The sequence below is a fragment of the Penicillium concentricum genome (genome assembly GCF_028827145.1).
Source record: "Penicillium concentricum strain IBT 3081 chromosome Unknown utg000002l_segment0_segment0, whole genome shotgun sequence".
Classification (NCBI taxonomy): domain Eukaryota; kingdom Fungi; phylum Ascomycota; class Eurotiomycetes; order Eurotiales; family Aspergillaceae; genus Penicillium; species Penicillium concentricum.
This window is the reverse complement of record NW_026622755.1, coordinates 3213934-3238668: the sequence shown is the minus strand read 5'-3', so window position 1 is coordinate 3238668 and position 24735 is coordinate 3213934. Positions and strand designations below refer to the sequence as shown.

The following is a 24735-nucleotide window of genomic DNA, read 5'->3' as shown; positions in this document are numbered from 1 at the left end:
AACCCAAGACACTTTTAAAGCTATGCGATAAACCCGAATTCCCGGTTATCATGGTGGAACACAAGCAACGCGAGGCGATGTCGTACAAACAGGCCGAGCATTCCACAGACAGTTTGTACTGCAACCATGTGCCACGCCAGTTGGTCCTCTCGCATTGGACCCATCCACACCAGCCAAAGATTCAAGATAGTGAGATTACTCGATTCAGTAATTCGACCATTCTCGTCTTTAGTAATTCGCACTAGTCTCAAGGTGTGTAATAAGCGCAATGCGGTATCGATTATAGGCGACGGGGGACTCGTCCACTCCGTGACAGAGGCGTCCAGCAGCCCAGTGGAAGCGCTGAACTTTGGCAATCGATGGCGAGGACAAGGAATGAGCTTGAAGAGTTGGGGGGTTGAGTACAGGAAATTGAAGATCTGCGGCATGAAGAGTAGCAGCAGGGTTTTGCTGAAATGCCCTAGGATACCAACCACGGCAAACACCATTCCTGCGAAGTAGCAGTATGTATCGCCCACGAACACCTTCGACGGATACCAATTATGGCACAGAAGGGCTGCTGATACACCAATGAATGGAAGCAGGAAGTATATCGATAACAAGTGCGAGTCGGTGGCAGGGTGCGGATATGGTGTCATAGGTGCAAGGTACAATGCATCATTGAATAGCAATTGGATCGCAATCACCAGTGACTGAGCGACCTCGATACCGTTAATGCCTGCCAACATGTTAATAGCATTTGGACAGAAAATTGCCACCGCTGCCATGTACATGTAGTACAGCCATCCAAGATCAACAACGTCACCCAGGTAGGGTTGCAACGGGACCGGCACGACGACTTGCGTGACGCCAAAGTCGACAAAGTACACAACGAGCATAGGAATTGCGGAGAAAGCGGGGATCAGGACTTTGTGTCTCCAGCGAATATCGAACAAGTCATCACCGATCCCAAGAATCACGACGGATTGCAAGGACAAAAGACCAGAAAGGTAAGAGGCGAGCTATTCAATTGCATTAGTTCGAGATCTACCTCAGTGAATACAAAATCAAAACTCACCTTTCCATGCGGAAATCGATGAAGGAATCGGCCGTTTTCAATATGTTGCGATTCAATCACAACGTCACGGTTTCCGCCGCCCGATGTGGCTGCAACGATATCCTTGTAGAAGGCAAACGGAATGAACATAATGAGCGACATCAGATACACCACTGCGCAGACTGCGCCCATGGTTTCGGGTCTAGATCAAAATATTAGTACTTGCTATGACCTGAAGTTCAAGAGGCATATACATACATTTCGGGCCGACTAGGCTTTGCCATGTCTTTGCCCTTGAGTCCTGCCTTCAGAAACACAGGTCCGAGCCACCTGATCAGGCTGAAAGCCACCGCAAAAACTATACCACATAGCGCAATTGAAGCAATTAAAGGTGCCCCGTCGCCTTGGAACGTGGTGTTGAGTATCGCTAAACCGGCCCCCACGAGGGCTAGTAGACGCCAAGTCTCCTTCCGGGAGAGGGTGCTTGAGGTATGCATGGCGGACATACGACCGAGATGGCAGGAACAAGGTCCCTCTGCTGCGAAGAGAAATCCACAAGGAATTGACCTATGCAATAAGAGGAAATGTCCACCTCAGCGACGCGCAATCTGTCTTCATTCTTGAAATACTCGATAAGCTTATCGTGTTCTGCCAGACTTACCTGACCGCTAAACCTGGCGGTGAGAGAGTATCCCGTGATGCTTGCGACCAAGAAAGGTAAAAGGCGACGTCAACCACCTGTTTCATACCTCATGCGTGCAGATGCATAAAATTCAAATCGTCATTGGCCCAGCTATCTAATTCGCCAATCTCATAGCCCAGTCCGTTCCGATGGGGGCAGTGGAGCGCCCCGAGATAACGGCCGGATTTGCCGACTTCGACGCCGGCCATCGGGATCTTGTCACCGTCACCAGATTTAACTTCTATGGCAATCGTATTGTCACCGCTTCGTCTGATCACCGCATGAAAGTTTGGGATCTCAAAGATGGCCAATGGCAACTGATAGACACCTGGCGCGCGCACGACGCTGAGATTCGCGATGTATGTCCCCAAACACGCTAGGGCGCAATTCCGCCATTGCGGCTCATATACTAAACTACTATTTCAGGCCACGTGGAATGGTCCTTTCACAGGCCAACATATTGGCAGTGTTGGAGAGGATATGAAGTTGAAAATTTGGCAAGAAGATGTAACCCAGCCACCAAACTCAGGACGGCGTTTCAGGTCGATCTTTCGCATGACAGCACCACAAAGACATCCATTTGTATCACTCGACTTTCGCAACATTGACCTGGAGTCATGGCTGGCTGTGATAACACGCGATGGCTACCTCATGATTATGGAACCTGTCAGCCCTGATAGCCTTGCAGATTGGCAGACTGTTGACCAGTTCCGAGTCTGTACCGCCCCCGAACGCGGGGAGGAAACAAGTTTCAAAGTCCAGTTTCATCATGATCCTACCGACATCACTCACACTATCTTGCCGGATTCAGATCGGAAAAGCCTGTCGTTAATTGTAGCTGCCATGGACACCGTCAAGGTCTATCGCACTGACGCAAACCGACGATTCTACCATGCAATTGAACTGAATGGGCACAGTGGACTTGTGAGGGACATTTCCTGGGCCAATGGTTCCGTGCGTGGCTACGATCTTATTGCGAGCGGCGGCAAGGATGGTTTTGTCCGCATCTTCGAAGTGTACACAATGCCAGCTGGCCAAGCACTACAGACTAACGGCCGAAAGACGGAACGTCGCATGCACTCACAGTCCCAGTCCCAGTCGCAGCCACAATCGCAGTCGCAGTCACCGTCGCTCCGAGCGACATCGCAGTCCGGGATCGGCTCTGCTCTAGCAAGCCGTGTGCCTGCATCGGTGCCTGATCGCCAAGCCAACGGAGACTCGCAATTTCGGCACTCGTTCAAACAGGTGGCTTGCATTGGCACTAAACACCTTGATGTGTGGCAGGTTCAATTCTCGTTCTCTGGTGAGTATTTCTTGGCTTTATCTACAACCCTAAGTTCTTTTCGCTAATGCACTACTAGGTGACTCGTTGATTTCCTCTGGAGACGACGGGACAGTTCGGTTCTGGAAAAGGTCTCTGTCTGGAGAATGGCTCGAGTTCGCCGAAACAGATATGGCTTCTCGGTGATCTTCTTCCCAGCACCGGAAGACATTATTGGAAATTTATGAGAAATGCCCAATACTTGTCTCTTTCCGCCCTTTTTTCCCTTCACAATCAATGATACCCTTTACATTTGATTTCTGCATACTGTCATATCTGGTAGTATTTCTGACACTAATTAGTTGAATTCAAGGTTGATGTTTTTGTCTCAAACTATCTCCAGTACACGAGGAAAGAGCGATGGATGGACATGCCGTAGTTGGTCACTTGACTTGATTCTCGAGCCAAACCCACTCTCAACCTTCTACCCTCACCTAGACACTCATCACCTATAACCCTTCATTATCTATATTCATTGTTAGTTCATCATGGCTATCGGTCCGACCATTGGCACAGGCTTGTTCATCGGCGCCGGCCAGGCCCTCGCGGTCGGCGGACCTGCCTCGCTGCTCCTGTCGTATATAGTCCTATCCTTTCTGACCTTTGCCATGACCACGAGCGTGGCCGAAGTATCCACTCACATGCCATCACAACATGGGACACTCGTCACCAATGGTTACCTATACATGTCAAGCAGTCTGGCATTTGCTTCAGCATACCTCCGCTGGTACACTCTGGCTATGTTCGTTCCATACGAAATCACATCGGCGATGGTCAACCTTGGCCTGTGGAAACCAGGTTCCGCGGTCGCAGTCAGATTGGCTATCATCACGATCATCGTTGTCGGGTGCAACTTCTTGCCGGAAAGACTCTTCAAAAGCTCCGAGCGATTGTTCACTACGATCAAGATTGGCACAATGGTAACCCTCTTTGTCCTCTCCCTAGCTTTGGGTCTTGGAGGTGTGGGTACGCAGCCCTCATGGGGATTCAAATACTGGAAACATCCAGGCGCCATGAACGAGTACCTAGCTCGCGGTCTATGGGGACGAGTCTTGGCTTTCTTCCAATGCTTACTCGATGGCTCCATTGCTTTCGCATTTGCCCCTGAGCTGATTGTGCACCGGGCGGAATTGCCAGCATCACTTGTGCCAGCATCACTTGGCGAAACAGCGATGATAAGCGCCGGCATCCCAGGTAGAGTCACATCCGACGTTGCTCAAACCGCATTTCCGTATATCCTGAGCTCGTTGGCCATGGGTGTCATGGCTCCTTTCAATGATACGCGTCTGACAAACAACGGAACGGGCTCCGGGTTTTCTCCTTACCTGATCGGTCTCAAAGATGCAAATATTCAAGTTGTGCCAATGATCGCGACGATCGCAATCCTGCTCTCTGCAGTGGCTTCTGGGCGATCCTTTTTGTATCTCTCTTCTCGCACACTTTGTGCAATGTCGGAGCTCGGCCATGCGCCCTCGGTATTTTCAACCCGCAACCGTTGGAATGTTCCACATTTGGCCGTTGTGGCGTCTGCCTTGTTCTCCTCTCTTGCCTTTGTTTCAGTGAAGGTGTCGAGTCCAATCATGAACATCTATCTCCTTCGTCTCGTCACGAGCGCCGGTTTCATTTCCTCGCTTGTGTCATGCATCATCTATCGTCACTTCGATCGACGGCTCATAATGAATGGAATCGCCAGGCGGCATCGTTTCTCTTTCCAGCCGTTTGGCACATATTTCGGGATGGTCATCAGTACCATACTGCTGCTGGGCGGCGGGTTGTGGGCAGGACCCAAGGGACATCTGATTGGGTCTCGAGGTGCCAGACTGATCATTTCATACATCAATATCGGTGTATTCGTCCTTCTGTTCTTAGTCCATCGATTCCAAGACTTTGTTCCTGTTGTCAAAGTCGAAAGACATGTTGATATGACTGGAGGCAGACATGGCGACCGCGAAGGACCAAAAGAATCTCGGACACAGAAGACGTCCCCACCTCGTGCGAAACTTGACGCAATCCCAGAGGGTTCCGGGACATTTGAGTTGCGACTCAGCCAGACCTTGTTCGCTGAGCCTTGAGTGTACCTGATAATACGATGGAGATTGATGCGAGGATACAAATGGTATAGAAGTGGAATCGGGATGCCTGCGACTCTTGTCTGTTATTATTAATTCATTTCAAGTTCAAGAATTCATTGTTTTTTCTTGTTATCATTTTCATGAAAGTTATCCAAGGTAAGGTTAGGAGCTATATATAGTTCCGGAGAGAAAAAGAGAGTAATAGAATACAATACCGAAACCGGACAATTCAAACTTCTCCTTTGTAGTGGCAAATGGCGCCAAATCACCAGTCATATCGGAATCCTACAAGCCCCCCTTTTAACCACTTCGGAAACTCCCCTTCTTTTTCCTTCTCCGTTTTCATGTTTTTTATATATCCTTGTCGTACAAGAGCAGATGACTTTTTGCCCCTCTTTGATATTCCCTCCCTCTTCCAAGCATTTTTCACCCGCTTTTCCCCATGTTACTTTTTACTATGCTTCTTCATACTTCACTTATACTCCCTGGATACTTCTTCGGCTAACTTCAAACCTCCCATTGCAACCTCTAATACTCCCCGTAGGTAGCGCAGATCGCCTGTTCTTTGCATTCTCACGGAATTCTTTCCCGAGCCGAGTCCGTAAGAATTCCTTTATCCTTCCTCAAGAAAATCTCCGTTTCCTAAGAGGTTGAAAGGACAAGATCACAGATCCAGGGGGTTTCCAGCACATTCAAGACCCATATCATTTTTTGGGGATCTTCAGTTTGATACCGATATCTCGCTTTACTGCATGAACAGGCCTGGCTTTTATTATAGCCCAGTGGAAGGGCCAATAGGACCCTCGAACCATTTTGAACTGAGGGTATAGCTATTGTTCATTTTTCTTTCATATCAGTTTCCTACTCATCCATCTAGATGCTAACCAGTCTACGGGATGCCTAGGGCATCCAATGACATTCCCGTGACTTGCCCCACTGCATTGAATGACGCTAGCCCCAACAGGGGGCTAGCGTATTTCCAAGGCTGAGAACAGTCAGTTTTTTGCATACCAATATTACCATACCAGTAATCTTGGAATTCAAAAGATTTACAGGAATTTGCTCAAGGTGGTCTCTGAGCATAATATGAAAGAGAAAAGAAAAAGGAGCCCTTGTTTACGGGTTTTCGGGTTCCTCGAAGCCCTTTCCAAGTCTCAAACCCTGCGCTAATCCCCTTCCTCCTTCGCACTTGGTCTCTATGCCTGCCCGGACGGCCCATTCTCTGCCTTAGGCCCCCGTAGCCTCCTCCTTCCTCTGTCTCCAGTTCCTCAAACTCACTCTCTTTTTCCTCTCCTTTCCCCTACCCTCTCTTTTTTCGCGCTTTTCTCCCTTTCTTCCTTCCTTTCTCTCCTTTAACATTTGCGCCAACCTCTTTTAATCTCTTCCGACTATCGATTCTCCGACTTTACACCCCCCCTTTCGACTTCCTTCTTGTGACCGCACCGTCTTCAACTTTCCAACGCGTCCACTGTCCAACGAGACGGGATTGGAAGGCTATACGACCACGAGAAGAATTGATATGCGACTTGAATAGGACAGTCTGGCTACGCCTCTGTCGAGAAAACATCATTTTGTCTTCGCCTGAGAGGGGGTTATCTGTCGGCGATGACAGATACCTCCTCCCTCGCCATCACGCACGCCACAACGGATTCCTATCCGGTCCACGCCCATCGCGGCTCCCCTGCCGCCGTCGACGGCGCCGCCTCTGACTCCGGCGCACCCGATGAAGAACCTTACACCATCAAATGCATTTGCTCGTTCGATGAAGATGATGGCAACACGGTCTTCTGCGAAGGGTGCGAGACATGGCAGCACATCCTCTGCTACTATCCGGATAAGAAAGTACCAGATGTGCACAACTGTGTCGACTGCGAGCCACGGCCCCTTGACAACCGTCGTGCCAACGAACGACAGCGGCTGCGGCGGATCCGAGAGAAAAGCGAGGACGGTGACCGGAAGTCAAGGAGGTCTGGTCCCAAAACACAGAAGAGAAAGTCCAATGATGCCGATGTGAATACATTCGGTCATGCACGACATGATTCGGGTTCCCGTGACCAGCCACCGTCCAAGAAAGCAAGAGTGTCTCGCCGCCCATCGGTTTCAACAGGTGGTGTTTCGGCTCCCCGGGTCTGTCGACTGAGTCGCGAAACCGTCGGTCCTCCACATCGGTTGCGATGAGCCCAACGGGTATCCCTGGCCCTCCTATCCCTCATTACTCGGACGAATTTCTCTCTCTTTACGACCGCGATGATCAATTTGTTGAATCGAAGACTATTCTCAATTACGGCGTGGATTTTGTCAATGAAATTGTTGCATGGTTGAAGGACCCACAGATCTTGGCGCGAGTTGCCGATGGAATCAGTGTTGAAGACTTCGCCAAACGATCTGAAGAGGCCATGGATCGGTCTCGCTGGCCCTCATTGACAACGGAAACCATCACGGACTCGACAATTGAGATCGGTGGTAAGCACCCAATGCACAAGATCTTGAAAACAAAGGATCCTGTTCAAAAGGATGATATTGTGGGTGAAATCTTTGGCAAATTAGGCCACGTCAAGGACTACAAAAAGCTCGACAGCAACCGATGGGAGGAATTGGGGCACGCCATGCCGTTCGTGTTCTTTAACCGGCAGCTCGACTTGTACATCGACAGTCGTCAGGAAGGAAACGAGCTTCGCCACGTCAGGCGGTCATGTGATGCCAACGTTTGGTTAAAGATCTATATCACCAATGGCCGACAGTACCATTTTTGTTTCGTCGCCAAAAGAGACATTCCTCCAGGCTCGGAAATTACTACCATGTGGCATTTCGATGAATCTTTCTTTCCTTGCGACGCGACAGTAAAGGAGGAGTTCAAGGACAGGGTGGTAGATCCGAAGGACGCCGCTATTTGCATTAGCGCCACACTGGCCAACTTTGGCGGTTGTGCTTGTGGAAATCCTCAAACTTGCGTACTTAACAAGCTTGATCGTCGCGCCAAGCCCCCTGGAAACAAGCGCGTCAAGGCCAGGCTGAAGGGCAAGGGCAAGAAGTCAAAATCCCTCGGTCTTTCTACTGATATCGGTCGCGCTGGCAGTGAGACCAAGCATCCTGAAGAGCATGACCCCGCAGCCGACGCCCGATCAACTTCTGGTTCCGCACGTGGTCGACATACTGGCAGTCGTGATCTTAGCCCCACGGCTCAGCTAACACTGCCAGAGCTCTCCAGTCGCGAAAGACGCAAGATAGCGGATGCGGAAAAGCAGTTCCAACAGTTGGAGCAGCTTGGAACTAATCCCAAAAGGAAAAAGCGTTCTATCGGGCCTTCGACACAATCTACCCCTAAAACAGTCTCGAGCTCAACCCAAACTAGTGACGACTTTAAACCTTACCACGAGCCTGGCCCGTCTCGAACCTCTGAAATGGCAGGACAATCGTCCCGGCGTCAAGTCAATTATCTCGACGCTCAGACTGAACTTTACGCCCATGACGTTGAGCGCTCGTTCTTGCGCGCAGAACGTTTGAAACGAGGATATAGACTCGACATGATCCATCCATCACTTATGCTTAAGATTCGGTGGTGCGCGGGACACCACATGGGAGCGGACTGGGCCCAGCGAAATGCATGGGAGGCCGGCGACTTCACTGTCGTGCCATCTGGAGTCCTCCCCTGGTGGTATGGGTGGTTCCCCCTCCCAATCGACGACAGGTCTCATATTGAGTTACTCAGGGAAGATTCCGACAGAATGGGATTACCTCCCGATCACGGCCCCCTTGCGATGCCCCCTCGGTGGTCTTTCCACCAATCCAAGTATCCCCAGCCTGAATTCAAATACCATGGCATTGCGATCAAAGGAATGCATTACGATCCTCCGGCGCGACCTGTCCAAGTTGACATTGATATTCAGGGTGCTGCCCTCTCTTACAAACCGCAATTCTCCGCGTTTGGGTCTAGCAATGGTCCACTCAAGCCGCCACTTCCGCCTTATTGGCCATCTATTGCAGCGCATACATTCAGGATTCCCGGGACTGGCAATCGTGGCAATCGTGGCAATCTGCATGTTTCCATGCCCCAACCAAAGGCCTCGAACATCCAGTCAGCGCTTAGTCCTAGTTCCATGTCGACAGGGAGCCTCGCATCACCTAGTTCTCATGACACCGCTTCCCCAATTTCTCTCGTGCCATCTTCTGGCTCTGCACTCGCAGCCACCCCTGCCAAGAAGAAACTCAGTCTTGGCGATTATCTGATTCGACGTGGCACAATGGCGACTACCCCAACTTCGGAGCCAGCTCCTGCCCCAGCTCCTGGTCCGCCTCCTGGAGATTCTCGTCTACGCACCCAACATTTTCTGGCCATCACGACGGTGTTTGGTGATAATCATCAACCTCCCCGCAAACCTGAACCTGGGGGTGACAAGAACGAGCCCTCTGACTCTATGGATATCTCTATGGAGGATGCACCGGAGACAACACCCACCAAAAACCCGTCTATCTCTTCGTAATACGACCATCCGCGTGGTAGTAATGGTGGGCCTGTGATAAAAAGAAAATTCCGCCGTGGATTTAACGTTTCTTACGACCCAAAATTTCTTTTCTCGTGTGATTTCATTTCGATACCTTACAGCAAGGCGGGCACAGGCGTTTGGACTTTCAGCTTCTTTTCTAATTTTTTTTTTGCCTTCTGTGCCGGCTTCTTTTCTCTTTTTTTTCCCCCCTCCGGCTTTCGGACTCTGGATGGCGTATGGCGTGGGATTGGTTCTTGGATATGGGAAATACCATTTGGGTCAGGGTCTTTGAGAATTGTGTCTGCCTGAATTGCAGCACTTGATCTTTTACGATTTGTCCAGTTTAATCTTGGATATGTATGGCCTCTTTTTTGAGACCAGGCTAGATAGCTTGTATGAACAATGTAACTTTTGCCTGTTTTAAATATTAACGTTAACTATAGATCGGTATATCTTGAACTGACAGATTGGTATGTGCTACTACACCTTGCTAATGCACTTTCTATTCCAATCAGATTTCAGTTTGTTTAATTTGACTATGCGAGATGATAGGTTGATGGCAGATGACTCAAATCGCGAGGGGAAATCCTTCAGACCCCACGTTTCTTCCCTTGCTATCTCACTCATCTCTAATGCTTGTGCTATTGATCCTAGTGCAAGATGAACATTTCTAATCAAAGCCTCGCGCTGAACGAGAGACATTCTCGCAGATCTACAGAGGTCTCCGAGATCGAGCAAACCACACTTGCTCCAGCAGATGAAGGCAAAGCCGCATGGCTGATGCTAGCTTCATGCTGCTTCATCCAGATACCAGTCTGGGGTCTGTTATAACCGAACAAACCCCACATATAAATACTAATGACCATCTAGGATTCTCCACTGTCTTTGGCGTCTTTCAAGAGTACAACTTAACACATGACGTCCTACAGGGAAGCAAGAATGACCTGGCGACTGTTGGAACTACTTCCACTGTATGCAAAGGATAAACGAGGACGGCGGTGGTCTAGTCTAATGCTTTATAGGGACTTCTTTATCTTCTCTCGCCTGTCACTTTCACACTTTTGACGAGATACCCGCATCTACAATACTATTGTGCACCTGCAGGCTTGGTCATCACTGTCATAGGGTCTCTGTTATCCTCATTCTCGGGGCAGGTGTGGCATCTGATTCTCACCCAGGGTGTCATGTGTGCCATTGGGAATGGGCTCTTGTTCACTCCGTCTTCCTTGTACCTTGATCAGTGGTTCTTGCGCCGGAAAGGCCTTGCGCTTGGAACTATGTGGGCTGCGAAGAGTATTGTTGGAGTTGCTTTGCCTTTCATTGCTAGTGCTTGTCTGAACAGGTTTGGATCAAGTACTACGTTAAGGGCTTGGACTGTCGTTACGGTATGAACCAGCTCTTTCTTTGAATCGATTGAAGCATAAGACGATGTGTCTTCGGTTTTATACCAAACCATCAGGCCATCAATGGTCTTCACGTTCTCAAGCTACGGCTGACAAAAATCTAGCTGATAACCACCCTCATGGCCTTGCCATTTATGAAACCCCGTATCCCAATATCGCCATCTACTTCAGCCCGCCGTTTGGATCTGAGCTTCCTCAAACAGACCACGTTCTGGATGCTGCAAATGGGGAATATTATCCAAAGTTTCGGGTATTTCTTACCAACGACATTCCTCCCTTCCTTTTCAACAAGGACTGTCGGGCTATCCCAGAACACCGGTACAATGCTGGTCTCGTTGTTCAACGCAACATCCATTGTTGGTGGGATAGCCCTAGGAGTACTCTGTGACCGGTTCTCCGTCACAAACATCATGCTACTATCCTCAGTTGGCTCCGCATTGTCAGTGCTTCTATTCTGGGGTATGGTATCATCAGGCTCAGAATCGTCACCGACAGCCATTGCCCTTCTTACTATCTTCTCCATCACGTATGGCTTCTTTGCTGGTGGGTTCAGCTCCACCTGGTCTGGAGTCATTACTCAGATCAAGCGTGACTCCTCGTCGCCATCCCTGGATACTGGGCTTATCTTTGGTCTTCTTGCTGGTGGACGTGGGATTGGAAATGTGATTAGTGGACCGCTGAGTACGGTGCTGCTTCAATCGGGGTCTTTGGGGGATTCCGGTGGTCTGGGTGGTAATACAGGCTACGAAACCCAGTATGGAACTCTGATACTTTTCACTGGAATCACTGCCTTTTTTGGTGCATGGAGCTGGATGTGGCGGTATATCAGCCCGGCACTGCGGTGTCTCTCTTGATTGTTCAGAGCAGCCTTGGAGTATATGAGCAGAGAATAGGCAGTGATGGTTGGTGCATAGTTAAGGAATGGATGGCAAGGACAAAGTGTGGTGAATAGAATCAAATAGCAAATATTTCTTTATGAGAATCTTTTATTTAGACCCTTTTCTTTTGATGTAAAAAGTCCTTGAAATGGCTGGCCATACCGTGTCACGTGCCGTCTGCGGAGCTTCGACTCCAAATGCGCGTTCTTCAATCCCAGCCCCGACAACTTTCTTATAACTGCTGCAACCAAGGGCCACTGCCCTATCTACAACAATGGCAACCGAGGCCGCACTCCAGGATCCTCTCCTGTCACTCCGACGTGCGATTGCCTCTGGCAACCTCCCAACGCCGACAACCTCGTCCGAGCTCTCCGACCAATCTGCCACAGACGACCTGGCCAAAGCCACACATCTCTACTTCGCCCAACCAGCTCCTCGGACAATCGCTTTGTCAACCCTCACACGATTCATCTCGGCATCTACCAAATCCCCTGTTGACCTGCGCAGTATCCTTTTCGCCTGGCAAAACAAAGATGTCGCCATTCCCGAGTACATCGCCAAGGCGCAAGAATTCAACGAAGCACTGAAGCAGCAGACAAAAGAGGGTGAGAAGGAAGAAAGTGTCCAGATTCTTATCTTCCTCGAACGCCTTGACCTTTTCACCTGGCTAGAGGGTGCCTCCGACGACAGCGAACATATCAAACCCCTCGAGGGTGCCGCTGCCGCTGCTGAAGCCGCCGCCTCAGCCGCAGGTGTTGCGCAGGCCGATAATGCCGCCGGAATTGCCGCCGGTGCCATTGGCGGCGTCACCTCAGTCCCCAGCGGAGCCGCAGGAGCAGCCCAGCCTGGCACTCAACTTGGCCGCCCACAAAAGCAGATTGACCCTCGACTACAGGAGATCTACAACGGGGAGCGCAAGACCGGCGACCGCAACACAGTGCTGCGTGGAATCAAGCCGACAGTGAGTTACTCTAGACGCGATACCATAGACCCAAGCTAACCCTGATTCCCAAGGACTTCTCACACGTCCGCAAGAGCGCCGAATTATTCCTCGACCGCAACCGCAGTCGACCGGGCCAGCCAAGTGCCAAACCGGGCAGCAAGGGCTCCATCCCGGCCCCATCAGCCGGTCTCTCGATGGTCCCATCGCGCAAGTCGAGCTCCTCCCACTCCCGCCCCGACCCAATCATCCTAATCTCACCCTCCGCCTCATCCCTCATCCGCATGTCCAACGTCAAATCCTTCCTCGAAGAAGGCATCTTCGTACCACCGGACCACCCAACCCTCTCAAGCGCCACAGACGCCAACCTCGTGAAGCTAGAGCGACCTCTCCGTCTCAACGGCGACGCCTCGAACCCCAGCGCGAGCTCAAGCTCCCGCGCCGGCGGAAAACCCACACGGCCAACCAAGTTCATCGTCGTCGATGGCACAACCAACTTCAAACCAGAGTACTGGAACAGACTCGTCGCTGTCTTTACTACCGGCCAGACCTGGCAGTTCAAGTCGTACAAGTGGTCTTCGCCGCCGGAGCTGTTCAAGCACGCTACCGGTGTGTATATCGGATGGCGCGGTGAGGACGTCCCTGCGCAGGTTAAGGGCTGGGGCCGTGGTGTCGAGACTTATGCTGTTGAGCGCTGGGACGAGAAGAATGGTGTTCATGGTGGTGGGCGCTGGCGGGATCGTGAGGTTGTTGAGGGTATTTGGACGGCTATTGAGGAGGGTATGAGACTTCGTGGATGGGGAACTAAGTAGACTTTCTTTTTTTTCTCCTTTTTTTTGGTCTGTCTCGGTTCTCTTTCTCGATTTGTTGTCATCTTGTTCTCTCAATACCCTCAATTTCCAAGAATATGATGACCATCGGCATTCAAGGCGCAGTTCTAGGCGTTGTGGTTGTCTTTCTTTTGTTCCTATCATATTCTATGTATGTATGGCTAATCTGGCCCCAAAATCCATTGATTCCAATTCGTAACTTGAACTGCTTAACCGTGCTCACAGTCGAGCATTGTCCAGGTGGTGTCAGGGTCCGGGAGGACTTGGCGAACTGCTCGTACTTGTAGGAGGAGCTGGGGGCATTGTATCCAATGAGGCCTTCGGTTGATATGTTTGAACGTGTAGGCCCTGTGTAAAGGCAGCGAGCCTATCTGGCTAGGGGGGATGGATGGAGCCTGCTGGAAGGGTTCCGACTAGACACAGTCAACATGTATAGCCTAGGACTTCCGCCATTGACTGCATTGTCACTGGGATATAATTTATAGCAAGGACGAAGACGTAAAATAATCCCTGGTCTACAACACAACATTTCCATGCACTTCCGATACCATTGACCATTTACTCTGAAGATAAATATAAGATCATGTCCATTGCAATTCGCAATGAGAGAATAATATGACATACACAAGCAGACCATAACTCACTCGCTGTGCCCGGGTAGAACGATGCAGGAACTTAAGGAAAACAACTCATAGTCAATGAAAAGAAAAAGAAAAAAAGAGATGGAATCATATGACATGCTCAAATGAAGAGATGAAAAAGAAATGCAGAAAAGAGTTGTATGGAGAAAAAGTGATATGAAAAAGGACATGCAAGAAACGCCGTGTCAGATGCTGAGAAGGAAAAAGAAACAGCCTTCAATCTTTCAATGTTGTTTTTTGTTTTTTTCTGTGTCTGGGTCTTCCCTTTCAATATTTCCCTGGGGAGGATAGGGGGAAATGCGAATGAGTAAAGAATGCGAATGAATAAGGGAATATAAAGGGGGAAAAAAAACAAAAGCAATGCCATCCAAATATTACAAATATTTTCCAGTTCCGGCCTTCTCTATAACATGAGCCATCGATCATAACGTCTTTCGGAGTGGGGGAATCTCGTGGATTAAAAAAAGAAAAATGGATATGGCAGCCAGACACGTTAGTGCTGGACTGCATGCGGAGGAGAGAGAGAGAGAGTAAGGAACTTCGTGGTCGGAAACGATCGTGACGAGATTGATGAAATCGGGTCTTAAAAGGTCGACCGGATATTTAATGTCCCCCCTTTTGTATAGGAGGGGAGCGGGTTTCCGTAGTGGAGCCACAAGCATGAGTGCGGGTTTGCAGAGTGGATAGATTCGATCTGGGCCTTTGGGAGGGAGGTCGAATGCTGCTGGACTGCATGTGTTGAATTGGTTCGGGCTGTAATGCACCGAAAAGGGGCTCATGAGGAGTCAGAATCGCAGTGATACGACTCGTCTTCGAATGGGTTGCGGACTATATCAATGCTTGTGGGCGGTGGTTGTCAGGCGCGGGTAGAGCGGCTCATACTGCGTTCTGGGATTGACGGCGCAACTGGCGTGGGCGAGTATGAACGCGGGCCTCCCATGATGTCCACGTCATGTTCTTGCAGAACAACGGAGTATTTAGGGTCGCGCAGGAACTTGGGGACGGAGTCGCTTGACATCAGCTTGAAGACGGAAGTTTGAGCAAGCTCAAACAGGTGCACCACTTCTTGGAGACTCTTGAACATGGACTCGTCGTCTCCCACGGCCTTGGTCATGCGACTGGCGAGGCTGTTGCGGAGCGCGTGGTCGATGTTCAGCTCGCAGGGTGAGCCGGGAGCCAAAAACGCGTTGTACAATCCATATGCTGCGGCCAAAGTTTCCCGCACCGAGTCGACCTTGTTAAATGTACCCATCTTCTCGGCCTTATGGTAGTTGGCAGTGAATTCTGAGACATCGAGGTAGAAAGACAAGTTCTCTTCACACAGCGAGTAGCGGAGGAATTCACGGAAAAGCAAGCGCAGGGCGGGATCCTGAAGGATATGGGTCAATCGGGCGTTATTGGAGTCGCGTGGCATACCACGACTGTCGTATGTCGTCGCAACCTCGCGGGTCTTCTCGCGCGCAATCCATCCACACACGCGCTGTCCACGCTCGGTAATGCCGTAGATGGCATACTTGGAAGGCTGGAAGTGAGCATTGGTTCCGACATCGGGAAATTGTTTGTCGTCCTGAATCATGGTGATCAGGCCGTACTTGAGGAACAACTCGGAGATCAAGCAGGTCTCCCGGCGCTCAATGGTAGTTGAACAATCCATCAACCAGTCCACCGATGCCTTTCCAGTGAACGTGTTGCTATAAATCTTTCCATCCAAAAGCTTGCGCTCCCGAGCCACCTTCACACCAACGAGACCGTTGGTGTAATCGCTAAGGGAGTCCGAATCCGAGGTTGAAATGCTACTCTTCACGTTCGGCCCATCCTGACCAGCAAAGCGGCGGAAGATCACCTCGATCGTCGCGCGATCATGAGACAGCTTATCGCTATCCGTGTCACGTTCTAGGTTCACCAGCTGCATGGTGTTGCGCGGCGACTCTAGTACATCCATCACGTGACGGGCGGTGATGCCGTTCCGCTGGCAGAAACGCTGCAGGATGTTGATTCCCTTCGGGGTGAGCTGGAAGAGGGCGCCCTTGAGGGGGAAGATCAGAAGCGCTTTGCCGTCGACCGATTCAATGAAGCGCGCATCGACAAATCGCTGGCAGACGGATCGGGCCATTTCCTTGGCCATGGAGAAAGTGGTGGTTGTGGTGGTGGTGACGATGCGGGAGGGGTCTTTTGGATCGGGCATGCGATTGGACTGGGAGAACTTGAGGGAGCCCAAATTGTTGACGGCCTCTTCTGAGGTGAATGTGTGGTCATATCTTGTGAAACGAACGCGGTGCGAATCCAACTTCAAGCTGACCATCAATGTGGAGAACAAGTCCATGAAATCCTGCGCAAATCAGCCCAATTGTTCCAATGGTTTGTTTCCCGTCCATATGTTTTAACCTACCTTGGTGAAGGGGCGCTCATCCTCCGTCATGCGCAATAACCTCGACGAGGTCTGATGCATTTTGGGTTCGGGCGGGGAAGGGCGGGTTTCGGGAGGTGTAGGAAGACGATTAGTCAAACGACGCTGTAAAAGCGAATTTGAAGGATTGTCGACCAAAGCCGGAGAAGAAGAGCGTGAAGTTCCGGTCAATTGCACGTAGGTGTCTCCGTCAAATGGTGGGGTCACAGGGGCGGAGAGCTTCGGTCTCGACAGACTACCGTATGAAGTCGAGGAACGTAGTGTACTAGATAAACTAGCAAAAGCGTAGGTCTTTTGGGCTAATGCAGCGAAAGAACGACGATTGCGGGAGATAGAGCCGCCAAAATCAGAATAAAGAACTGAAGGAGAATCTTCTCGGCTGTGGCTCCCGGGTTGGGTTGGCATTGAATGGTTTTGAGTCTTTCGGGGTTGAACCAGAGGGAGAAAAAAAAGTGGGTTATGCCAAACACCTGATACCGGAAAAAAACATGGGAATTCTGCAAAAAGAAAAAGAGAAATTTAAAAAAAAAACGAAAAATTGAAAAAAGAAAAAAAAAGGTATTTTATTTAAGAGTGGACTAAACTCTTCAAAGGTAAAAATGGAAAAAGTGTGTAAGAAGGGGGGAACGAAGGGAATTATACAGAATTTCCTGTTATTTTTTTGAATCAATTTGAATAAGAAAAAGGAGTAAGAGAAAGATGGGTCTAAAGGGGGGGGGAGAGAGAACGGGAAGGGAAAATGAATTTATTTTAAAAAAAATAATACAAATAGGAAAAAGAAAAGAGAAAAAGAGAAAAAGAAAAAGGGAAAAAAAGGAAAAAGAAAAAAAGAAATAGAAATAGAACCATTCGGCCTGTCAGCCTATGATCCACAGCCACGCGTGAGCCCCGAAAGAGTTTGGCCTGCATCCAAACAACGTGGGCCATGAAGATCGGTGGGTTCTGGTATTATACAATGTTGTATACTCTTCTATAAGAAGATATGAATTATAGGAAGTATGTATACCTTAATAACATATGTGAAGCTTGAATTTTATAGTCCACACTTTATGTTGTCTATCTATAGTTTGGTAATTCCAAATAGAGTCCACCAGGGGGTAAAAAAAACAATTAAAATGGATCATTTCCAATGATTTCATTGATTTTGTGCGGTTCTCCAAAGACCGAGCAGATCCGAAGATCTTGATACCGTATCAGTAATACAAAACATCTAGTGAAATATTCAAGCCGTTTCATTGTTTCCCCCCCCTGTCTGAGTCGCGACCCTTACTGACTTGGGACTAGAGCTCTGTTTTTTGACATGCTTCGGAGTAATAACGGGTAAATCCAGATCTGAATCTTCAGTGCTACATATGTATCTATTTTATAGACCTGGTTTTGCTTGAGTCTTCGACTACAAGCTTCCATGAAATCATGCCATCTCATGCATAAGCTCTCTGAATAACTCAGGTAAAGCTTGAGCCCACGTGGGAATCCTTTTGAAGTTCGAAATCTACGTATGTAACGTATGTACCTACTCCGTATATTGATATGATACGTTCCAAGGTTGATATAATCCTAACTACCATGGAAGTCCTATTAACCTTATCGAGTGGCAAACCATTGCAATCTACGTATATAGATGACGGGGCTTTGTGTGCTTATTAAGGGTCCCAATATTGGCCCACTCTGAACATGGTCGGAAAATAAACGTTTTCTATGTATATTGTAAGAGTGGGCATTACTTTACATCATCAGAAACATCCTACGGGAAAAGTATGGAGTGTCGCAATCGGACCCCCCACTTCTTCGATCCAATGGTGGGGCAATCAGGGAACCTTGGAAACACCTTCCTCTGTTTTGTCTGCAACTGTTTGTAATTTAGCTTGCATATAGGCGTGCATCCTGAAACTGCACTATCTATTTGCGAAAAGGATGAGATAGTATAATAATTTTTATACACTGTTTCCTTGCACAAGGTTAACCATTCATAGTGGGGGGAGGGGTATTTCCTTTTTGAGGACCTTGCGTGTAACCTGAAAATATTCAAGGGGGGTCAAAAGAAAAAAAAAAAAGAAATAATAATCCTAATGTCCAGGCTTCCATAGCAATTCCAAGCGTCTTCTTTTCCTTTCGTGCGCATAACCCATGTGGTCCCACGTGGGCACACGTGGAGAGAGATGCTTAGCGTCTGACCGCCAAATCCCCCTCTTACTACTTTGCGTCTAGAGGGAGGCGCAGTCTCGCGAATCTTTCCCCTGAAAGTTTGAAGTTACGGGGGGAGCTATCGCTAATTAATTCCAAGATTTCAAGCCTGGCTTACCAACCTTTCAACGGTTCTGGTATGGAGTTTCACCTTCTCGTCTCAGGTTTTTGGACAATACGGGGTTTTACCGCCTTGATAAAACAAACGCCAATAGAGACGCGCCCTAGTGTAGCATCCCCGCCAAGCTCTGGGGATCATGATTGACAATTTCGTTATCAATTCATCCATGACCTCTTTTACGAGGGGACCAATGCGCGAGATGCAGGGGCTGGCAATTCCCATCTCCGTTCAACCTCGGCGAGCTTTTGCTAACGGTCAAGACGAGAGCCTCATCTTACATCTGATTCTGGTTGAGACATCGCCCCCAACACGGGCACAAAGACGGCCCCAAGGATTTCACCTGCATGAACCATGCTTTCAATAGAGAGTTTCAGAAAAGCTATTCAATGCCCTGATTTGGAGCTATCAGACACGTCAGCGAGACTTCTAGAGGTACGAAACAAGGCCGGCCAACCAAACCTCCCGGAACAGGTCACGGGAAACCAGCAAATGCAAAATGTCAGTGCGAGTTTCATCCGCTAGGTGCCGGAAGACCTTACCTAGACAGGCAGTATGCTACGCGGAACAACATAAGTACCTATATCTTCAAAAATCCAAAAAAGGGTTTGGACTAGACCGCCCAGACACGGCCATAGAGCCAGATTGAGCAAAGATACTCGAATGATTGCATAGCATATGATACGAGATTGGCTCCCCCGCAAGACGAGATTAGCCCACTAAAGTTAAATTGGATAGCGCAGATCGAATGACATTCTACATCACAGCAGAGAAAAACCTTGGAAGCGGATAAGAACATTCCAATAAGCGACACGTCATATATCCTTTCAAACTGTTGAGATCTATCGACTGCGATCGATCACAACACTACGATCGAACGGTGCCACGTGGATACTAGAACAGGGGAGAGAAACCCAAGCGAAACAGTTTCTCATCCCAACAGGGGCACCTCATGTGACGGAATTGGGGGCCAAAAAGGGGTCCCTGGTCAAAAGTCTTGGCTCAGCCCTGTATGAGCGAAGCTGATTTGACTCAAAGTACTTTCGTGCGGCTCTATTTTGAGATAGACAGGTTTTAGGCTCGTTTCAAGGAGTTTGGGTCAACTACGGAGTATATATATACTTGATCAATTCAAGGAGGTTGTCGAACAATTGTATTTTGTACGGATGATACATAAATAGATTAAATAGATTACTTTCAATACAATTAGTGCCTGCATATCCGATCCATTATTGCGAGACGCTAGACTCGAAGAGAAGATGGTGGAGACTATCCTTGTCGCTTTATTCCGCTTAGCATGTTGAAGTGGATTGAAGCTATCCAAAATTGAGTCCCGCTAACAGATTGGCTCACGGAGGTTTTCCTATTCAGAGTCTAAAGTTGCGGTCAGACATCCAACGGTAAGAGATATGAGATGAGACTTTAGCGATCTTGTTGATCTCACCTTGAAGTACGGAGTATGTATTATTGTATCTATGTTACCTGTAATTTATGCCACATGTATTGTATTTTTCCAGATGTCAACATCCCTGATGGCCACGCGAAAAAGGATTCCTGCAGGCTCGAATTGTTCAGGGGTAAAGGACACGCAGATGCATACAATGTACATGCAATTTCGGAATGTGGATAGACATTTTGACATCAAACCTTACGAGTCATGAAAACCCAAAAAAGCTAGTAAATCAAAAGAATCAGCTGCCAAGAAGCCAACCCTACTCTTTCAGGACAAGTTTGCATCCTTCGTTTCAGGGTCAGGACTAGGTGTCGATCCGCGTAAATAGAAAGCTTGTGTACAATTAGTTAGGTAGCTCTGGGACATACCATAGCTAAAAATATAGAAGGATTCTCATCTTGTATACTCCGTACTTTGTATGGAGTATAGGCAACTTAGTTTCCTACATATCACCTCCTTACCTGTTCGAGGGTCCCTGCATGTAGCAGGTGTACTTCATACATACTCCGAACTGCATGGTTGTATGCAGATCTCTATGGAATCTAGGGAATCAACATCCGAGAGATAGGTTCACATTTCTCTAGGAATGTGGCTTGCGCGATTGGGATTCGAACTATGCTCCGATGCTCCTTAGACGGGCTGACCATGCTAAACTCTAATATGGTAAGCCTTGCCAGATGAAGTATTTCGACATGGACCAGGTGGGACCAGGTGGCAGGGGGTAGATAAAGGCCTAGATGAATCTCGGTCTTCGCCTCGCGGCCCCCTTGATGTACATCGCAGACTAGGCACCTTGAGATGGTTCTAGGCAATCGCAAATCAACCCGATCTGTAATTATAGGATCGATCTTCACTGCTGATACCCCATCAGCTATCTAAATATGGACAGGCCAAGACATCCCGAGACAACGTATCACATTGTAGAGCCCGAAGCTACCGGAGCTACGAATGTGGGGGAAGTATAGCTGAGGTTGCCACGTGGAATGCCGGAGTGGTCGATAATTTAGACCTTGAGCACAGATCCAATCACCCCTTAGTCACAGTAGGCCGCAACTTGTAAGCGAGTATGTCTACCTATTTTCATAGGTGACCCCGTATTCAGGAGCCATGTGGCTTGCGCAGCGACCTTTGTTCCCGTAGTCCAGCCCCATGTTTGCTGGGATGACAATCCTGATAAAGAGCCTGATTGACAGAAACTCCCCTTGCCAGACTAGCGAAGACACTAGTGGTCTCCCCGTGCACGCAGCACTATCTGAACAGAGCCTCATTTGATCTGTTACCTATTTAGTAGCAGCAGGGGGAGATGGTACAAACGTCTCCCCCTGGCGGTGAGTACGGAGTCGCCGCGCTGATGCTCATTTCTTGAAACCGTCAGATTTGTGGCTTTGATGTACTTTTGACTCGCTCGGACTTGAAGATCAGTTCTCGGACATCCCGATGGTGAGAAAGTTCGGGCAACACTGATTAGCGGGCATATACGGAGTGCATGTAGATAAGGATCTTCCATGTGGTGAAGTTGAACCTTGTTCTGCTCACGTAACTCGAAATGGTTACCTAATACACTCCTTTAGGCCGTTTGTAGAAACGTCCCTTTTGCCCGTGTTATACGCGTATATGATACCATACCATATAAAATACGAGGTATTTGGTTTGACTCCACTTGCTGAAAACAGATAGTGCTATAATGATCACGTCATAGACTTTGAATGGTTTAAACTACTCCGTACCAGTGAACCAGACTTTTATACTTGAATCATGTAGTAACACACACCTACAGGTAATGAGTCCACAGTCCCGGCCGAACTGGGGACGAACGGCGAACTCCGGTGGCAAAAAACCTTGGACACGCTAGAAGCCTTCTAGAAGGATTCCAGAAGACGCTAAGAAGCCACGTTTTGGATTGTTCCATGGTTCATAGAACCGCCTGTTTCTCCCCTTTCTATTGATTAAGGGGCCAATATATTGGAAAAACCTTGTTTCTGTCCATTCCTTGTGGTTCTTTGTCGTTCTGTTTCTGTTCCTGAAATCCAGTACCGGTCTCGGGGTATTCCCGAAGACGCAAGGCTTGGCAAGTGTCAACTGTGAACTATGTCCCGCACTAAGGATTACTTAAAATGTATCGAGCCAATTAGGTATTTATTAACGAGAATAATATACCTAGGTACGGGGTATATTATATATAGAGCAATTTCATAATTCTATTTACTTGTATCTGATTGATGATGTATATAGTAAGAATAAACTCAAAGAGAAAGAAAAAAAAACCCTCCGATAGGTGTTTCCATTTTAATGTACAACATCCGTATATCCATATACCCACCAGACAACTCCACCTTCACACACGGCAGAATAGCCACACGGCAACAAAAGGACCTTCAAGTCCACGTGGCAGATCGGCAAAACACCGGTGACAGAGACAGCCGACTTACATATGCAGCTACAACCCTACCTGGTTAGCCTAGATAGTATCCTATTTCTGACTGGCTAACTAAATCCCAGGTTATTACTGGTAAGACATCTAAATGGTTGTTCTTTACCGCCTCCATTCTATATTTCGCGGCTAACAATAAGAGGGGAAAGATCTAAAAAAAAAGACATCACGAGTCATAAACGGCCGACTAATGGTATTACTAAAACCCCACGTATGACTTTCCTCTCTTCCATAGGTTTCACTTTCTAATACGTTATCTGTTTCATGATCTCATTTACTATCTTCTAGTACATCTAAACAATAGAAAGTAAAGTCAAGTATTTTTAATGTGAAACAAAAAGACTCCATACAATCCTCTTTTTTCGCAGAGCTCGGTCATTATTCGTAGATACGTATATCGTAGCCACCAAAGCAAGCAAATATCATATTAGGAAGACATTATCAAGCGACGATAATGCAGAGCAACCAAATGTCGAGCGATGATAACCAAACTAGCCCTTTTTGGACTTGTGCTTGGTCTTGAGTTTCCAGACCGGAGGTTTCGAAAACCACGCATTTGCCATCTTTAGAAGAAAGTCAGGATTATCAGACCCAAGCAGCTTGCAGAATCGATCATCAATATCTTTCTTCTCCTCCGCCGTAAACTCAAACCCTCGGTCGTGTATACAGCAACTGCACTCAACGGTACAGTGTCCAATTCCTTTCCCATTTTTGTTGGTCAACTGACGTCTCTCACAGCATCCACAGTCCCGGCTACAACAACCTCCTTTGCTAATACAGTCTTCAACAAGCTCTTCCCGGAGATATCAACCAGGATTGCTGTTCAAGGAATTGTAGCCCTTCCTCAACGATCCCATAGGGAGGAAACACTCCCGTTCGTAAAGTGTCCGCTGTCGACGGCAATGCTCTTTTGTTTATTTTCCGCCACTCCTCTTCGAGTTGGTCAAGTTGTAAGTCGTTGTTATCGACACTTGTTGGCTTTTTCGCAGCTCTAATATTGTTGTTTAACGCATCTTCTCGTTGAACGGTTGACCGGAGCCAGGTTTCGGCCACAATGATATCAATGAGGATGTTGGCATCGATACGTGTTGGAAAGATACCATAGTAAAACCACGCCTGTCGACCACTATATGTATACTGTGGAATGGCAGACAAGAGGCTATCTCCAAACATCTTGGATGCTTCAAGATATGGATACCGTCGAAGCCACGAAACAACTCTTCAAAATTAATGAAAGATAGCAGTTTTACAAGCTTGGGGTCAGAAAAAGAAGAATAAGCGTAGCGGAGTTCGGAATTATCTCATTGAGTCATCATGATCTTGCCTCACCTCATAAGGTTCATATATCAGCCGGTGCTAAATAGGGACATCTAGTGGATTTGACCATTTAGATGTGGACTTCAACAGTGTTAGTCTTCTTTCGATCTCATAGGCACACCTACGGGCCCTAGTTAGGTACCATATCTCATATCGGAAGCCTAAACTAGTTATCAAACCGTTAAAGACTAAAATCTTTAGGGAGAAAAAGCAAACCTGGAAAATGAAACTGAGAATATATACCAAGCTACATATCATAAATATTTGTAACAATATCAATGAAAGGAGAAAGTGACAATTTAGGAAGACACATACTCGTTCCCTGTAAAACATCCCTTCTTCTTTCTCCTTCCTAGAAATGAACTCGCAGACCTTTTGGCATAGAGGATCCAATACAAGACCATCTCGGACACATATCTTTCTCATTTTCCACTTTTCTCTTTCTTCTGCCTTTGAAAACGAGAACAGATAAACTACCTAGTAGTATGTGCCATCGATCTTGCCATGGGGTGATGATCTTGCTTGCAAAGCGCAGGGA

The 24735-nt window shown here is 48.1% G+C and overlaps 9 protein-coding genes across 9 annotated transcripts; 5 read left to right on the top strand and 4 right to left on the bottom strand.

Moving 5' to 3' along the window:
* Nucleotides 1–20: 20 nt before the first annotated feature.
* On the bottom strand, nucleotides 21–1542 carry N7517_004829 (UDP-N-acetylglucosamine--dolichyl-phosphate N-acetylglucosaminephosphotransferase; the record flags this gene model as incomplete). The annotated part of the gene is made up of 3 exons (XM_056722559.1): nucleotides 21–1001; nucleotides 1058–1238; nucleotides 1295–1542. The coding sequence occupies 3 exons, from the start codon at nucleotides 1540–1542 to the stop codon at nucleotides 21–23; spliced, it is 1410 nt and encodes a 469-aa protein (XP_056578809.1).
* A 325-nt stretch (nucleotides 1543–1867) lies between these two features.
* N7517_004828 (putative nuclear pore protein (SEH1)) lies at nucleotides 1868–3186 on the top strand (the record flags this gene model as incomplete). The annotated part of the gene is made up of 3 exons (XM_056722558.1): nucleotides 1868–2077; nucleotides 2145–3021; nucleotides 3080–3186. 3 exons carry the CDS (start codon nucleotides 1868–1870, stop codon nucleotides 3184–3186), a joined length of 1194 nt encoding a protein of 397 aa, XP_056578808.1.
* Nucleotides 3187–3527: 341 nt separating this feature from the next.
* N7517_004827 (putative proline permease) lies at nucleotides 3528–5111 on the top strand (the record flags this gene model as incomplete). Its single annotated transcript, XM_056722557.1, has 1 exon — nucleotides 3528–5111. The coding sequence occupies one exon, from the start codon at nucleotides 3528–3530 to the stop codon at nucleotides 5109–5111; it is 1584 nt and encodes a 527-aa protein (XP_056578807.1).
* A 1605-nt stretch (nucleotides 5112–6716) lies between these two features.
* N7517_004826 (putative PHD finger and SET domain protein) lies at nucleotides 6717–9592 on the top strand (the record flags this gene model as incomplete). Its single annotated transcript, XM_056722556.1, has 2 exons — nucleotides 6717–7134; nucleotides 7182–9592. The coding sequence occupies 2 exons, from the start codon at nucleotides 6717–6719 to the stop codon at nucleotides 9590–9592; spliced, it is 2829 nt and encodes a 942-aa protein (XP_056578806.1).
* Nucleotides 9593–11117: 1525 nt separating this feature from the next.
* On the top strand, nucleotides 11118–11852 carry N7517_004825 (putative MFS monocarboxylate transporter; the record flags this gene model as incomplete). Its single annotated transcript, XM_056722555.1, has 1 exon — nucleotides 11118–11852. One exon carries the CDS (start codon nucleotides 11118–11120, stop codon nucleotides 11850–11852), a length of 735 nt encoding a protein of 244 aa, XP_056578805.1.
* A 298-nt stretch (nucleotides 11853–12150) lies between these two features.
* N7517_004824 (RNA polymerase II accessory factor CDC73 family protein) lies at nucleotides 12151–13628 on the top strand (the record flags this gene model as incomplete). Its single annotated transcript, XM_056722554.1, has 2 exons — nucleotides 12151–12837; nucleotides 12891–13628. 2 exons carry the CDS (start codon nucleotides 12151–12153, stop codon nucleotides 13626–13628), a joined length of 1425 nt encoding a protein of 474 aa, XP_056578804.1.
* A 1515-nt stretch (nucleotides 13629–15143) lies between these two features.
* flbA (developmental regulator FlbA) lies at nucleotides 15144–17099 on the bottom strand (the record flags this gene model as incomplete). The annotated part of the gene is made up of 2 exons (XM_056722553.1): nucleotides 15144–16616; nucleotides 16677–17099. The coding sequence occupies 2 exons, from the start codon at nucleotides 17097–17099 to the stop codon at nucleotides 15144–15146; spliced, it is 1896 nt and encodes a 631-aa protein (XP_056578803.1).
* A 2326-nt stretch (nucleotides 17100–19425) lies between these two features.
* Nucleotides 19426–19750, bottom strand: N7517_004822 (uncharacterized protein; the record flags this gene model as incomplete). Its single annotated transcript, XM_056722552.1, has 2 exons — nucleotides 19426–19554; nucleotides 19616–19750. Coding segments are annotated over 2 exons (264 nt in total), but the record flags the coding sequence as incomplete, so codon positions are not given.
* Nucleotides 19751–23663: 3913 nt separating this feature from the next.
* N7517_004821 (uncharacterized protein) lies at nucleotides 23664–24053 on the bottom strand (the record flags this gene model as incomplete). Its single annotated transcript, XM_056722551.1, has 1 exon — nucleotides 23664–24053. One exon carries the CDS (start codon nucleotides 24051–24053, stop codon nucleotides 23664–23666), a length of 390 nt encoding a protein of 129 aa, XP_056578801.1.
* Nucleotides 24054–24735: the final 682 nt, after the last annotated feature.